The 16,741-nt window shown below is 46.1% G+C and overlaps 2 protein-coding genes and 1 long non-coding RNA gene across 3 annotated transcripts; 1 reads left to right on the plus strand and 2 right to left on the minus strand.

Moving 5' to 3' along the window:
• Nucleotides 1-6: 6 nt before the first annotated feature.
• On the minus strand, nucleotides 7-6,904 carry GSDMA (gasdermin A). The gene is made up of 10 exons (XM_014957933.1): nucleotides 6,614-6,904; nucleotides 5,064-5,318; nucleotides 4,684-4,894; nucleotides 3,976-4,141; nucleotides 3,788-3,881; nucleotides 2,918-2,971; nucleotides 2,500-2,654; nucleotides 1,949-2,099; nucleotides 917-990; nucleotides 7-356 (listed from the first exon to the last, which is right to left on the minus strand). The coding sequence occupies exons 2-10, from the start codon at nucleotides 5,275-5,277 to the stop codon at nucleotides 102-104; spliced, it is 1,374 nt and encodes a 457-aa protein (XP_014813419.1). The 5' UTR covers nucleotides 5,278-5,318; nucleotides 6,614-6,904; the 3' UTR covers nucleotides 7-101.
• A 600-nt stretch (nucleotides 6,905-7,504) lies between these two features.
• Nucleotides 7,505-12,745, plus strand: LOC106897348. Its single transcript, XR_001413762.1, has 2 exons — nucleotides 7,505-8,100; nucleotides 11,791-12,745. It is a non-coding gene; the product is annotated as an uncharacterized LOC106897348 (long non-coding RNA).
• ORMDL3 (ORMDL sphingolipid biosynthesis regulator 3) lies at nucleotides 9,630-14,353 on the minus strand. Its single transcript, XM_014957934.1, has 3 exons — nucleotides 13,463-14,353; nucleotides 11,855-12,006; nucleotides 9,630-11,715 (listed from the first exon to the last, which is right to left on the minus strand). The coding sequence occupies exons 1-3, from the start codon at nucleotides 13,634-13,636 to the stop codon at nucleotides 11,580-11,582; spliced, it is 462 nt and encodes a 153-aa protein (XP_014813420.1). The 5' UTR covers nucleotides 13,637-14,353; the 3' UTR covers nucleotides 9,630-11,579.
• Between the last annotated feature and the right edge of the window lie 2,388 nt (nucleotides 14,354-16,741).

Raw genomic sequence — 16,741 nt, forward strand, 5'->3', positions numbered from 1 at the left:
GAGCACTAATAAGGAATACCTCACCTTTGGGGGGGTAAGGTTTAGAGAGAGAAGCTGTCTTGCAGTAACGGACTTGTCAAGTGATTCCCTTTAAGCCATTCTTAATGGGAGGCCACACGTAGCCCAGTCTGTTTACTCAGAAGATTGAGGACGTACAGAGACACGCACAGGGCTGCTATGGCCAAGAAGGCATCTTCCTTACAGACAACAGATCCGTCTTTCCGGAGCGTCGCTCCGCTCATCTCAATCATTGCGAGGGTCAGTTCTTGTTCTTTCTCTTGCGAGAAGGAGAGCAACCTGGCGTCCACGCTGAAACTCTTCTCATTTTCTATGTCGTGTTCCAAGATGCTCTTAACCTTCGCAACAACAACAACAAAAAGCAAAAATCAATATTTTAATGCTGCCACCTGCAGAAGTTGTTAAGTAAGTAAATGATCTTTCGACTTGTTGAGGTAGTTTACCATCCTACAGGTGTAGGAATTAATCCATATCTATATCTGGGACTTTACACCCTGAAAGATTATCATGCCCATGTATTCAGCTCCCAGTTTCTTGTGAATTCATTATGTACACACTGCAGTCTTTCCGTGTTGGTTTTTGATAAATCTGGAGCCAAAGAAGCCAGAAAATGCTGGCTACCATTTCAAGAGAAACAGTATTCACCTTTGTCCAATTTAATGCTTATTATCAACAGACCAGTTGTTAGAAATCATAGGTCTTCATGTCGTTGGGGGGATTTTTCTTGAAGTGAATATTTTGATCCCTGCCAAGTTTCAAGCAATTATTCCTTCCCCTTTTCCCAATGTTACCTTAGGTTGGGATACTGCTGCCTATATCATCATCTAAATGTTGCTTTATGTAAAATAGCCCCCCTGCCCCCTTAATTTTAAGCCAAATGTGATGTACGTTCTCTCACCAGGTTGAGCTGTTGGGGCACAATCTTCTCTTCCAAGGACGTCAGCAGTAGCAGCAGCTGATCCTCTGTTAGCTCTGCAGAATTAAAACAGGTTTGTACCAAAAACCACCCCAAACCCCACTGATGTTTCAGAGACAGCTGGGGAGATGTGAAGGGTGACTCTCAACTGTCTTGCAGGGAATGTGGTCAGAAGTTCTTCAGATGTTTTAAACTAAATGATTAGTTTATCCCCCCTGTGGGATGAGTACAGCTGTGACTCTGGGTACAGAGGGTGGTGACGTTGAGTGTAGAGACCAAGGGGGTTGAGGGGAGTTCGAACCACGTTTTGTGGCAGCCCTGGGAGAAGTACCCTGGAATTTGCACTGCTCTGTGAGATGGTCTTGCTGTCTTCACCCACATCTTATCAATGCCTACAAGTATCTCAAGGGAGGGTTGAAGGAGGAGGGAGCCAGACTCTTTTCAGTGGTTCCCAGTGAGAGGACAAGGGGCAACGGGCACAAGTTGGACCAGAAGAGGTTCCACTCAAACATGAGGAGAAACTTCTTCCCAGTGAGGGTGGCAGAGCCCTGGAACAGGCTGCCCAGGGAGGGTGTGGAGTCCCCTTCCTTGGAGATTTTCAAGACCTGCCTGGATGCTCCTGAGTAACAAGCTCTGACAAGCTCTGGGCAATCCTGCTTCAGCAGGGGAGTGGGACTAGATGATCTCTATGGTCCCTTCCAACTCTAAAATTCAGTGAAATTCAGTGAAATAAATCTCAATTCTGATCTCAAGCCCTCTTTTTAAGGTGCATGCTGTTCCTGGACCCGGTGGGAGCCTGCTGCTCTGCCACTCTCCAACTGTCGCTGAACAGCAGCTGCTACCGACAGGGAAACCACTTTCCTTTCCACAATCTAAAGAACTATTTTACGTAAATCCTCTGCAGGTCTCTCCCTCTGTAAGTTTTCCATATTCTGTTAGTCTTGTTGGTAGAAATGCTCTTAATATAGTCTGGCGCTACCAGATTCCTCTATGAAAAGGTCTGGAAGGGCTTACCATCTAATGCCTCAAGAATGTAGGCAATGGCTTCTGCCATCTGAAGGAGAAGTTGTCTTGAGGAATTCCGTAGGATGTCCAGCAGGTCTTTTAATTTGGGGCTTTCTGTTTTCAGCTCACAATTATCAGTTCCACAAAGCACTGCCTCCATCTAGGGGGGGTAAGAAGAAAAGAAGTCAGGATTTGAGAGAAGAGGCTGCTAATAATCCCTTCCAGTCTAACTACAGAAGCATATGAGCAGTGATGTGATCTGTCTCCCCTCCCTAGGCTATTTATGAGGCTGTAATTGAGGCTTTGGTGTTCATACTGCCTCCAGTTAAAGATGGAATATGAAATTTAAGTGGTGTGATACCTGCAGGTGAATCTACTAGGCTGTATTTGGGGCATATTTCAGCAGTTGACTCTGTTCTGAGCACCTTCTTTCTTTGTGCTGAATGAAGGAGTTTTGGATTGGTAGTTGTGGTACAGGAGAGTTGACTTCTTGGGCAAGAGGTATGATCGTGGATGTCTCTGTATTTATAAATCCTGGCAGTAAAAAGAACTTTACTTACTTTCTGGCTCAATTCTCGAAAGAGATTTGTGTCTCCCATCACGGCTTTGATGGCTTCTAAAAGTTTGATGGACACATTAAGAGAGAGCTTGGGGAGAATTTGACAATTATTTTCAACTTCTGCCTCCAGTCTTCTTAATTCTCCTCTTGAGAAACCTGAAAACCAAAAAAAGTCCAAATATGTCAATTCTAAACTAGGCAATCCCAAAAGAAGTTTCCTGGCACCCCTAAATTTAGAATTTGAAATAATTCTATTAATATTTTCAAAAGCAATTTGCAATTTTGAGTTGGACAGTTATCATGTCTTGGATAATAGATGGTACTCTACAGAAAACACATTGCCTTTGGAGATTTGTGTTTATTCTGAGAGATTCCATCTTGCCCAAAAAGGCGTCAAAGTTGTAAAATACATTGCTTACCATCAGAGACGAACAGGAATTCCTCTTGAGCTCTCATTGAGAAAATCTCAACATCTGCAATAGGATAAAAAGGGCATTGACAATTTAGAAAAATACTTAAAGCTGGATAGGTATCTTTTTTTTTTTCCCCACTGTTGTTTTAAAGGCTGAAAATACTGGTATCCCAGGTCTGAAAGGTCACGTGCAAGTGGTAGGTCAGACTGGTGTTTGCGCTCCTCTCCAGCGCTTCTTTCTTCTGCCTGTTCATTTAAAACTGGTTATTCCTAGACCTCATTCCCTGCTGTCCCTGTGCCTTATGTTAAGGCCTGGGTGGGCCAGGAAGTGTGTTAAAATACACGGAAATTAAAATGTCAGCTGCTTCCCAACAAGCTCTGTGCAGGTGGAGGAGAACTGAGCCGAATGCAGTCTCTAAAATCCTGCAGCAGGTTTTGTGGATCTCAGTCCTCCTTCTCTACTGATCCAGCCTAAGTGTCTTTTACCCCAGTCTTCCCACTGAAGGGTCACCCACCCTTTTTTCTCCCTGGCTTTTTTCTTCTGAGCAGGAAAAGAAAAACAAACCTTTGCCTTCTGCTGTTTTTCAACAGGAGCTCTGCACTTCCTGAGCCTTACAGCTCGAGACACCCAGTATCCCTCTTCCATTTCCTTCCCAATCCCTGAGAAAACTGCATCTTTTTCCCCAAGTGGCTCTTCTAAGTTACACATTATTCATGTCCCTTTCCCAGGTGGTTTCTGTGCTCATAGTGTGTATGTTCATGTCCTTGCAGATGAGCTACAGGTGGCCATGAGGCTGTCTGATACTTCAGAAAATGCTTTTCCTCTCCTGCTTTGTTTCCTGAATGGAGAAATTGGTAATTTCTAAAAGTTACTTACCCCATGATCCATTTTCAACACGCAGCGGGATTACCCGGAATCCCAGGGTGCAGCCTTTAGGTATAGTAATGCTTTCTTTGTTGTCTTTGCTGCCCTGGATGGAAAAAAAAAATAAATTCATAGGTGTGGGTGGTGTGCAGAGATTTGGGGAGGACTGACTCCTGGAGAGAAATCAAGAGAAATCAAACCTTGACACAGAGCGTGGCGTAAAACCGGGCCATCGCGCCCCCCCCCGCCTCTGCAGATTCCTTGTATGTGGTCTCTTCTGAGGCTTCTATTGTTTCATAAATCACGTATAAACGCCATTTTGTTTTCTGTAGTTGTTGAATGAGGGGGTGATTCATATTTATTTTTCTAAAAGAGAAAAAAGTTGCAAAATTCTAGCTGGTTTTCTGTAAGTTATGACTTACAGAAGTCTACTCAGAGCCAGAAAACTTGTGTCCTTTCATGTGTTATGTGAGCCCGTGTGAATATCGTGTTGAGGGGAGAAAATGGCAGAAAATGGGCTGCAATTTTTGCTGTCCTCAGGGTGTTCCCCTTCTGTGTCTGAGGGGGACCAGGGCAGCAAGACCTTGGCCTTGGCAGGTCATACAGGTGATGTGCCCTGATCTCTGTGCTCCCCTCTGGGTACAAACTGTGAGAAAGGGTGGCTTGACTCCGTGTTGAGGTGTTCCTGCTTTCCAAACTACAACGAAATCTGTAAGCATTACAAAGCTGTTAAGGAATCTTTACCCCCTCTCATTCCCATCCTCCAGAAGTATTCAGAGTCAGGGAGAATTGCACGCTCTGGGGTCTTATCTGGGGTTTTGGCTGTTGGAAAAACCATCGTGTGACCTGGTGTTGGGGGATAGAGGAGGATGAGTGGGGTGCGTGTTCTCCCTTTGTGTCTGCCTTACCTTTTTGTAGGCAGTGCCTCAAGTTCTTCTACTGGTATTTCTTTCTTCTCCAGCTTGATGGACCACTCTTTGGACAAGGAGATGCCTGCATTCACCTCTCCGCCGACGCGTTCAACAGAAGCGCTTACATTCCCATCAACCTTGTCACTGACCCTTTTTGTGACCGTAAATTGTGCTGAACCTTGGCTGCCTCCTTTGAGAAAGAGGGGCTCTGAAATAATTCGATGCGTTAGTTTAATTAAGCGTGATTACACAAAGCCAGCATTGTAACTTGTTAGGCACACAACAAAGAACAGGAGGTGGTAGAGCTCAGCCACAAAGGGTCCAAATGTTTAGTCTGTGGCAATTGTGAACATAAGATTGAGAAATGTGGGCTTTACCTGTGCTTTTATCATCTCCTCCAGGCAGCAGCACGTCTTCAAGGCTGTAAAATGTCCTTTTGTAGGGGGGAGATCGACAGAACCATTTTTCCTCTGGTCTCATCACTAGTCTGAGGGGTCTGAAATGCTTATGGTCTAAGATGTTGGGAACTGGGACCAGGTCTGCTCCTGATTCCACTTGCTTGACTATGGATCGGGGGACTTTCTTAAACATTCTGCTGCAGCTGGATGACTTTTTGAACCCAAGCGAAGTGCCTGAGGAGAAAGAGGCAAAGATGAGTTAAGCAAAATGACTTTAAATACGGGCAGAAGGGTTCTAACCAAATAAGTGTTACTTTTAGTCACTAAGAAATTTTCAAAATGGATACTAGGAGTTAGGAGTATGAGCAGAGGTTTGCTAACGAGGATGTTAGGACTCATCCCTCTTTGCTGATGAACTCCCAGTCATTGAGCAGACCAAGAACATGGCTTGTGGTTCATGAGGGTGCTGGTCTTCACCCTCGTCACCCTGTGACCCTTCTTTCAATTAAGATATTTTATTGCATATACCAGTATGCACCACAATAATTTTCATTACTAAACTAGACACTGCTCCTTAACCTAGGACCTATCACAGTCCTAAATGCTTTAATCTTTTAATTAGTGCATTGCCCTGAAGTAAGTTTGTAAAGAAAAACGCTTGAGCAGTTTCTTGCTGGTTTTCACTGCTTCTGTGTTTTCCCCGGGCATGTTGTTGCCTGGCAGCCAGGAATGGGTGAGTGTCGTTTCGAAATACGGCATTAAGAAAAAGTGGTTTTGTTAAAGTTTGACTGCAAGGAAGTGAAAGTGCTGGGAGGTCACTACTGCATTGAGGGAAGTAGGAGAGCTTGTTCTATGGCAAATTTCCCCCCAAAAATAAATATATATTAAAAAAAAGTGATCCCAGCAAAGCAACTTGGGTACAGCCCTGCCTGTATGCCCTGCGGAGGAGAGCTGGGTGTTTGAGAGGCAGAAAGAAAATAATTGTTGGTTTCTCGTTGCAGCTGGGTTTTACAAATTGGTTTAGCTGCTTGCTTCGGTTGCTGTACTTAAGACTCGAAGGAGGACTTTAACCTACAAAGGAAAAAAACATCCTCTACTTACTGAAAAGCAGAGGAGCTTTTCAGTAAGGGTCTTTCCCCTCTTCTGCACCCCACTTTATCAAGTCTTGTTAGAGAGGAGGCGCTGATCCCTGTTATAGTTCAGATGAACGGATGGGAGGGGTATATTCCCTCTGCCTCATATCCTGCAGGATGGAGGGGTATATTCCCTCTCCCTCATATCCTGCAGGGATCTGAAAAATGAGCCTGACTTAGTCTGATTCTCCCTGGAAAAACTTCTGCGTCCCAGGGGGTGGTGTGTTCTCCAGCTGGAGCTGGGGAAGATGGTCTTGTCTGCTTAATGTGGGGTCATTTTGGTAGCGCCTACAGGACTCATTCCTTTGGGAGATCTCAAAAAGAGAGAAAAACAAGAACACTGAACAGTTTGCTTCGCCCCTCTTCCTTCCCAAAAGCTCTTAAAAATGTACTTGCCTGTTTGTGGAGTCAGTGGCTTCTCCTCTATGGTCGTGGCAAGGTCCAGATAAGGCGGCTGTGGTTCTTAAGGGATCTGAGCTCTGTAAAGCAATGAGACGTGGCGAGACCCCACCTTTCCGTTCTGAGATCCGGAAGTATTTGCTAGTTTAGGGTGCAAAAAGCCTGTTGTTTGCATAATTCTTTCTCCAGAAAGTTTCAGTCATTGGCCTGAGAAAACTTGCGGTGATTTATTACAGTGGCTGTGGGTAACTTGTTCTACTGATGTGTCATTCCTGTCAGATTTGTTTATTTTTTTAGTGTGATTCTAGTTTTCAGTTATACTTCTGATCTGTTAGGATGAGAAGCAGCGTGTTCTGATTTAGGAGGATTACACTAAAACAGTGAGACAGGTAACTAATTAGGTGTGGAGGACAACACTATGTTTCTGGAGGCACTTTTATAGGAATCAAACACAAGCTTTTACATTAATACTTACTTTATTAGTTTCTCTTAGAGTACTGTACAAAGGAGTAATAAAAATATTCACACTTTATTTTAGAAAGTTCTCTACATGAGACTTCTGTATACACAGCAAAAAGAAGGGCTACTGGAAAAAAACCCCTAAAACTATGTACAATGTCAGAATGTTCCATTAAAAAACCCCAACTAACTTAGCTCACTGGAACTGATCCAAGGAGGATACACATACACAAACACTTGCATGCTTAAAAGATATTATAGGCAATGATAAAGCAACATAAGTCACAAGAAGAAATATTAATATGTTAACAATGGTAACCAGCTGCTGTCCCCTTTTCAGGGGCCAGTACCATGCTTCTATTAAAACAAACAAAAAATTAAACAACAATTAAAAAAAAAATAATACTTGGGACAAATAGCCCTAACTCTCAGGCTTTTTTTTTTTTTCTTTTCTCTTTTTAAAGGCTTTTTCCTGCGAAGGGTTGGACTGTGTGTATCCTGTTAGAGCTGCGTGAAGCGAGTCCCAAGGCAGGATCCCTAATTTGGAAGCATCAGGCTGGTGGGACCCCATTGTGTTGTGATTTGCCTGGCACAGTGACTGTTGCCCTGCATGGTCTTGAGGACAAGACTGGGCAGAGGGATGGCTTCTGCCAGCACCTGTGAATGGTTCCAGTGGTGGTTTTCTAAAGATTTTCTCCTTCTCCATTCATTGCAGAACAAAAAAAAAGAAAAACATTTTAAGTACCTGCTTCTCCAGTAATTGTTTCTGTGGCAGGATGGAGCCTGCTTTTAATTCTCCAGAAAACCTTAGTCACTGTACAGGAAGCCAGTACAAGTTTGCAAGGAAAATCTGTCAAGTGTGATGTGATCAAAATCTCATTTAAAATCGTTAACAATCAATTATCTCCTTCACCACAGGTACTTGGAGAAAACGCTACAGCCTAAAAGAATGAACGGACAGTTTTTGCACGCGTGTCCTGGTTCTCCATGGAAAAGGGAGGCTTCACCCTTGGATCACGTTAGCTGTAAGTGCATGTCCAAAAATCCCTCATCCTGCCCATAATTTCCCCATCTCCCTTTTCTCAGAAATCAGTTATCCCATGACAGCGTTAGTGTTTTGATCACACTCAAACTTGTGTGTGTCCAAGATTAGCCTTTGAGTGCCTAACTGGGTTCTGTATCAATTTAACAAACACAAATAAACCAGAAGTACAGAGTTCCAGGAGGCCTAGAACTGTGTCTGTTGTTTCCACCCCACTGCAGAGGAGATGGGTTACCTCCAAATTCAGTCGGGTTCCACTGCCTCCTGTGATGCAGCTGGCACACAAGGGAGGCTACACCAGCAGGACCCAAACTCTCCCACCTAAAACTACCCCAGGTAAACCTAACAAGTAGCAACTGCAGTTTAATTGCAATTAACTTAGGGTTTCTTTTCTATTTTTGATTAATTCTGATATCTACCCTCAAGATGGGATCTTAAGGAAGATACTTTCAGCTGTATAATTGTTCAGGTAATTATTACACACCACATTATTAACATGAAATCTTTCTTCAGCTCTCTCACAGCTTTTCCTCTCTCTCCAGTTTTTCATTTATGTTTCCCTTGATTGGATTAACTGCATGAGTCCAAGTCCACTTCAGTTATTCCATAGCAAAAATGCTATTCCTGTGTTATAAAGAATGTCCTTTGCCATGTCACATACCTCTGTAATGACTATTTTAATCACTTGTGTGAACAAGGTAAATCAGGAAAGCTTACTATTATAATTAAGGCTTTGCCTAATGAGAAGTTTTAGACTTCAGGCTTTAAAAACTGCCTTTTAAAGAAGTTTATAATCCCATTCTGTTTTACAGTTGATCTTTAATTTAACAAAACAGAAGCAGATGTCCATAGTCTCAGGTGACAGCACAAACAACATGCCCAAACCCTCAGCTATTGTAATGCCAAGGCCTTCAAGGAAAGTGTGTGAAGTGCTGTACTTCATCCAGAAAAAGCTGACCCTTCCTTCAATTTATATTTAAGCTAAAAATATCCCAACTGCTTTGACTTTGTGTAATGTGCATATACTTAGAAAGAATCAGTATATGTCTGTCTATGTAGAAGTAATGTTTTCGAGCTTATAGAGACTGTTCCTGTTGCAGAGAAACTGAAGGTTTTGCCCTTGTATTCTACCAAAATAAATAAATAGCTTCCTTTCCTCTGGAGGTTTCCCCTGGGCGTTCAGCTGTGTCTGCAGGCAGAGGTTCAGATCTGTTAAGCAACATACAGTCTGTGTTATGGGCACAGCCTCAGCCTCCTCTTCAGGACAGGCCCTGGAGCTCCGAGGGCAGTGCTCGTTCTGGAGCCAGGCTGGGCACTGCCACTCTTCATTTCTTACTCATTTCAAAAGTATTTAGCTGATTGATGAAATATCTCTTATTTAGAAAACAATATTCTTTTTTTCCAAAAGTCATTGTCTAGTAGCTTAAAGAGTATATTAGCTTTAGGGTCTATAGTACCTTAACTAAAGCAGCAGTCCTTATGTCATGTTGCTTAAAAGGTTTAACATATTTTGGAAAAAAAAAGAATACTGTTTTCAAAAGTCATTGTCTAGTAGCTTAAAGAGTATATTAGCTTTAGGGTCTATAGTACCTTAACTAAAGCAGCAGTCCTTATGTCATGTTGCTTAAAAGGTTTAACACCCCCCCCATCAAGTCATTGCACATCTGTCAAACCTCCCCCACTGCAGAACAGTATCAAGCAGGACTCCCTTCTCTTCCTACCTTCTTCAAAACTCCCTTTTCCACTTCAAATATTTCCACATTTCAGAACGTATTAGGTAATGATTCTCTATGCATTCCAGCAGCCCTCTGAGGTACGCTAAATGTTTTTCCCTTCTCTGCAGCGGTCCAATAGGAAGTCTGAGAGAGAGAAGTAAAGCAGTTTTGCCTAAAATTATGCCTGGAGTAGCCTGAGATCTTATCTGCCAACCTGAAGTTCCCCTACCCGTGTCCTAGGCTCAGGCCATCAAACAGAACTCAGCTCTATCCTCTATGACCTCTAAAGCTAGAATTGGCTAATGCAGGAACAAAAATAGCATATTTAAAATGTTTATACCATTGTCAAAAGTGTGAGACAATATAAGCACTAAGACAACAAAAATACAGGCTTTCATGAGTCTACGGGGGAAGCATGAGGGGAAAAAAAAACCCATTTCATCTGGCACACAACCCAAAAGAAAAACCGATTGCTTTGAACACTAGAAAACTATTTCAGCCAGGAAATCTGAACCTGCTTTATCTGGCTGGTAACTTTAGGGGAAAAAGGCTCAATTTTGTTCCTATACTAAATAATCCTTCTGCTGGTCACTATTGCTCTCCTGCAGCTCCCTCCCTCAGGGGCTGCTGCTGCAGCACTTGTGCCTGGAGCTGAGTGACAGACTTCCAGGTGAGCCAGAAATCAAACTCTTGCTTCCCTCTAGTCCAATACGGAGTTAAATCCACTGGCAAATCCCAGTAACACATACACAGATTTAGGAGACTGAGGAGAAAAATTCCAATTATAGTCCCTGATTACAGCGAGCAGCTATCATTTTCTCATTTAATCAGCTTCTCCTGTGCTCATGCAGTCTCTGTGTGCCAAGGAGCTCAGTGGCATTTATTGTCCATCATTAAAATGACCTGTGCCCCAGCCCTTAATCCAAAGCTCTACTTCCTGAGAGCTCACCATGCTTAAAAATTAGGGGTTTTGGGGTGGGGAAGCAGAGTTCCCCAGGGAGATTCTGGTACAAGCTGAAAATAATGAAGTATGATTTAGGATCTATTGAGCTTTTTTTCCTCAACCACACGAACGGTACCGTAGAAAACTGAGAGCTTTGTCAGATTGCAGGTTGTTCCTTCCTGTACTGTTTTTAGTAAAAGAACTTCCTTTCTCAGTGGCGTAAAAGAAGATTGCAAAATAAAAAAATCTGTCATTCTCTCCTCCCCCTCCCACTCGCCCACCCGAAAATGGAAACTCAAACCCCGAAACAATCAAGTATTGGGAAAGTCTGGCTGTATCCCTTTGAATTTCCCCCACGTAGCGCTTAAAGCACCTAGCTTCAGAAAGGGAAATATATCGTAAAGTGCATTTACCACAGCAATAGTACCAGCACTAAAAGCTTTTCCCCTCATCCCTGTCCTCTTCGTTCCACGTCTGGGACAGATGACACAATCTCCCCAGAACTCATCCTTGTTGTACCTTGAAGTCTCAGTGTATCTGCATCTAGTTATGACGCTGGAATAAGAGAAAACCCAGCGTCAGGCATCCTTGCTCTGCGCTAAACTCTACTCTGGAGCTTGTTTAGACTTATTGGGCATGAGGATCCAGCATGCGGTATATGTCTATTGGATACTGCATTGAAACAGCCGCTGTGAAACTATATCCCAGTGTGCGTGGGGGTGAGGAAGCAGGATTAGAGAGAGAAGGAACCCTCCCCCCCCTCCTCTCCCCTGCTCCTCTTCTGTTCTCTCCAGCCACAGGGTTTCAGTACTTGTTGATCCCAAAGATCCGGACTCCGTGAAACTGAGGCAGTTTGGGGATCAGGACGCTCATAAGGGAGATGGTGTTGATTATGAAGTGTATCCGGTCATACTTTGTGTAAAAGCTGGTTAGAAAATACCTGGAAAGGAGGGGAAGAGAGATAAGGGGGGGAGGGGAACTGAATTACAACCCTTCATGTTTTTTGTTTCCCCAGGATGGCAGGAGCAGCAGAAGTGTGGATGGGTGTCTGAGGCAGCTCAGCTGCCCCCAGTACTCACAGGACGATGGGCATGATGGTGAGGAACTTGCGGGACGCGGTGAACTGCACGCCGTAGTCCATCTGCTCCCAGTGCGTCAGCAGCCGAGCCTTCCCCTGGTCCGGGGTCTCAAAGGGGGTTCCTTTGACGGTGTGCAGGAAGATGTACATGCTCTGTGGCAAACAGAAAGGCAGCCTGAGCTACAAGGGAGTGTTCTCTGCTAGCCCCTCGTGTCCAGCTTCAGCAGGAGCTTGCAGCAGCGCGCCGTTCCGCTAGAGGGATGACGGTGGCTGCCGGGGAACGCGCTGGAAGTGGCAGAGAGAGCCAGGGAGGAAGGCCAGCCGCTAGCTCGGGCTCCCCTGTCAGGCAGGAGGCCTCTCGTAGGGCTCCTGGGCATGAGCCAAGAAGAAGGTGGTTGCAAGATTACAGCACGGGGGATCTCTGCCATCAGGAGATTAGCACGGACGCGCTCTACCGTGCCGGAGCAGCCCTAAAGCCTCTCTAAAGAAGCTCTGGGAGAGCTGTAGGCAACGAGGCTGTTACTGCTCCGATTAGGAGCGAACCTCTGGAAGTGGAAGACAAGTCACAGATAAAAAGTAAGTGTCCAGCTACATCATGTGTGTTTAAGCATGGTCACGGCTGGACTTTAAACTCCTTTCTGTTCCCAGGGCCTAATTGTTTAAGCTGCCAGAGGAGGGGAAGGAGCTGCATGAAAAGCAGGCAGCTCGGGAACTGGGCTCTGAGCAGCTCCAGTTGGTGGGTCTGTGAGTTGTGGGTTTTTTTCTATTTTTACTTTTCACCCTGCTAGAGATGTAAATAACGTTAGCATAAGGTCCCCAATACAGATGTCGTTTCTGTCTCTGGAATATTCTTAGCCTGAGGTGTTATTTAAAATAAAGGATACAAAGGCAATTGCTGCCCCTCTGAAGTCTTTTGTCCCTCATGGCTGAGGGTGAGTGGTCTGTCCTCAGCTGCAGGACGCCAGCGTGCCAGGGGTGGCAGAGGCACAGAACTGAGGAATAAAACCCAGCTGGCAGGGAACTGGGGTGCCCTGCACCCCCTAAATGTGCATCTGGTGCTTCCCTGTGCCCCCCAGCACAGCACTCTGGCACCCACTCCTTTGGGCACCCGCTCCTTAGAAAGGGAGAAGCTGTTCCTGGACTAATCTTTCACTTCAAGCAGAACAAAGTTTGCATTTTAATCTTGGTTTTGTGGTTGGTTTTTTTTTTTTAAACTCTGATGAGGCCAATTGAGATGGTATCAACCCAAGTAAAAGCTGTCCTGCCAGGTTCTGTGGCCTGGCACAGCCCTTCCTCTGCTAAGGGGACGTGACAAAGGGACTTACCCTGCAGGCAAATGAATTCAGTGTCCCCTCTGAGCAGCCTCACCAGATGTTTGCTGTCTCATCCCTACCTAGGCTGGATTTAAATACATGACCTAGAGGCAAAGGTGCAATCTGAGGGGTGGAGGTTGAGTAACCAACCCCGAATCTTTGGAAATGCAGAGAAAAAGAATGGTTTCAACAAGAATCCTCCTAGATTGCTCTCAGAAAAAAAAAAAACCCAGCTGGTGCCAAGAGATCACCTCTCCGTACCCCAGGAAGTCCAACCAGCCACGCTGGTCCCTTACCATGTTGTGGATGATGTTGGTAAGAGTCCAAACCACGGGGACGCTGAAGAAGGGGATGCTGAGGAGCACGACGTGCAGGAGGCCGATGCCCAGGACGTAGGACAACCAGATGCCCCTGCTGTTCATGACACGGGTGTTGGGGTTCACCTCGCTGTGTGCTGTCCCCACGTTCATCTTGGCTCCGGTGTCACTCGGGCACCCCTGGAACTAAAACAGAGTCAGGTCAGTGCTCAGATGGTGGTGCCCTCCATCGAGATTGCCCAGGTGAGCTCAGCACCCTCCAGCAAACCTGGAATCTCGTCGTTTTCTCTAAAAATCACAAGGCAGTTCTCTGCCCCTCATAGATCTGACGTTCCTGGGAGGGGGAAGCTAAATCTGGGAGCGGCTGAGATTTGGGAATAACGTGTGGGAAGCCCGTCTGTGACAGAAGCTACTTGTGATCTGCTGAAAGATCTGCTGAGATGTTTTCTTGGAACTGAGAAGCCAAGGTTCAATCCCACGTTTGCCCGACGAGACTCAAACCAATACTTTGAAGCGCTTTTTAAAGTCATTATCACTGTGTTAATCATGGAAGCATTCGGCACATGAAGCTTCTTCTGTGTTTAGGGGTTCAGTGTACTTTAGACTCAAAAAGAGAACACAAGTATTTGCAGAGTAAAGGCACGGCAGCTCTGTTATCAACAGGCCTCCTAATTAGTTCTACTAAATTAGCAGGGTTCTGCGTGGCTCAAAAGGCTTCTGCTCTCCTGGTCTGGCTTACATGTTTTGCCTTCCAATTTAAGACTTATGAGGTGGGGGAAAAAGTAACAAAAAAAAGTAACAAAAAAAAGATTCCCCCACAGGGAAGGAGTGAGTTTCTTCTCGAGGAACATAAAAAGTTGAGAGATAAGATGGAAAAAGCACATTGGGAGGGTATTTCAGTAGCAGGAGCTGCAGAGGAGCTGGCTCTTCCCCTACCTGGAAGGAGCTGCTGCTGCGTAGGAGGAAGAGAGAGATGTTTTTCTGAACAATAGCAGGAAGGTGAGGAAGCAAGACAGTGTCATCCTCCCCGAGCACATCTTTGGAGGTATCGGAGCCGCTTTTTTGGGCGGCCGCACCGATAGCAGCCCCGGTCGGTGGGAAGGCTTTCTGGGATGAAAGCTTTACTAGTTCCCAGGGATGACAGGAAACAGCCCAAATCAGAGCCTCTGTAAAGCTGAATTTCTTTACACTGAGATCAGGGAAAATCATCTCTGTCCCTGTCCCGTGGCAATGTAGTTTCGTTAGGTAATAGGGTCTGTCCCTCCTTGTCCGGGGGACCCCGAGGCAAGAGCTGTTTCCTGATGTGTTTTTGCTGCTTTGGTTCCCACAGCTGGAAGGCGGCGGTGCTGCTCCCCCCTGCTCCCCCCTGCTCCCTCCTGCTCCCCGCTGCTCCCAGCCTTCCCTCTCGGGAGGCGATGCCGAGCCAGATCCAACATCACTCTCTGGCTGTCGCTGCCAGCTGCTCCGAGTTCCCTCCCAGAGAGCGGGGCCTGGCTTCTTTCAGAAGCTGCCCTTCTCCCCTCTTCATTCCCAGGGTGAGAACACGGAGAGAAGACTCAGCTCTGCAGCTCCTGGGACACTGGGAGTATTTTCCAAACATCTTTCAACCGCGTGGGCGGCTGGTGCTGGGTGCTGGGGCAGCTCCAGTGAGGCAGGGCTGGTCTCCTCTCTCTGCTGTCCAGGTGTCACTCGAGGGGATTATATCTAAAGAAGGTTTTTTGTTCTAAAGAAGGTTTTTGTTACCAGAAAAGAGGTTTGCAGGTCTGCAAAATGCTCGTTTTCTTGTCACCCATCTCCAAGGTCAAAGGATATTCCAGAGAAAAGCCTGAAGTTTGGTCTGGGAGCAGGATGTGTAGCTGGAGTTTGGCACTTCAGTCCTGTCAGGCCCCATCCTTAACCTGGTGCAATTCCTAAGGGCTTTCAGAAGGAAATCTAGGGGTCACTAGGGGAATTTAGGGGACATCTAGGGTGAGGCGTAACACAAGTCAAAAAAAAGCCATGTTGTTGCAACAACAAGCCCCCCCCAAAAGAAAGCAAACACCCTTGTGGAATGCATAAACAGCGCCTTTTGCCAAATGTAGGAAATAATTCTGTGAGATCTTGGTACGGCCTCGGCTGGAACATTGTCCAGGGCCAGGAGGAGCTGGAGGGAGGCCAGGGCAGAGCAGTGTGAGAAGGAGCAGAGGTGTAGGAAAAACATGACCCGGGAGGACAAATGGAAGGAAAGGGGGTTTGTTTAGTCTGGAGGAGGCTGGAGGGAGGCCTGAGGAATAATAGTCTTGGAACTGGGGTGTGAGGAATATTCCTCGGACCCCGGAGGGAGCGCTGCCCTGAGGAGGGGGATGAGTGGCACTGGGGTGTTCACTGAGACTTGGGGCAATTTGCTATAATGCAGAGGGACTCCCACTGGGATGGGCTGCCCTCAGATCAAGTTTCCTAAACTGAAAAAATTAAAGATTCCCCTTTGGAGTGGAGGGTTGGCCTGGTGGCCTCTTCAGGACCCTCTTTTCTTGAAATCATGGCATTACCTCAAAAGGTTACCGAAGCTGGCAGCCCTTCCTGCCCTCCCCACAGCCAGAGGTGCACCCTGCCTCTGTGGTAATAAAGCAGAATTTCCATCTGGGGACAACCACATTGGTTTCAAAACCTAACGAGCAACTTCTCCTTGGTCCCCTCCGCAGACGGGGGCAGCTGCAGACCTGCTGCTGGGTGGTGAAGGGCCACGCTCAGAAGCTGTTTGAGAAGCAGTTCTCCTCCCCGTGCCTCAGTTTAAAAAAAAAAAGAGGACTAGATGGGTGAAACAGTGAACGTGCAAGAGGTCAATTCACTTGTGCAAGAGAGATGCGGAGATGTCGAGCATTCGGTCCTATCAGGAGGACAATCCTGTGGGCTCTTCCAATTCTGACCTTCCCCAAGTTAAAAATTCTTCCTCGGTGGGTCTTTTCCAGTTCGGAGCAGGTTTGGGGTTAGGGTTGCTGCAAAAGCCTGGCCGAGGGAGCGCGGGCTCCATCCCTACCCCCATCCCACATCCCCCTGAGTTCACTTTCTCGTTTCACACCTGCAGGAACAACACGTTGAGAGACAACAGCAGGAGGAACCCTGGCTCCCTCCCCCCCGACAGCAGCTGGTTGCCAAACTCTGCTTTCCCAATGGTGTTTTTTTGGGGGGGGGGACACAGAAAAGCTTTTAATGTTTCACCAGATCCAGTGTGAAGGTCGGGCCGGCGCTGACGTTGGCCGATGTCCATCCAAGGAGGGG

Source organism: Calidris pugnax, unplaced genomic scaffold, assembly GCF_001431845.1.
Source record: "Calidris pugnax isolate Ruff unplaced genomic scaffold, ASM143184v1 scaffold337, whole genome shotgun sequence".
In the NCBI taxonomy this organism is placed as follows: Eukaryota; Metazoa; Chordata; class Aves; order Charadriiformes; family Scolopacidae; genus Calidris; species Calidris pugnax.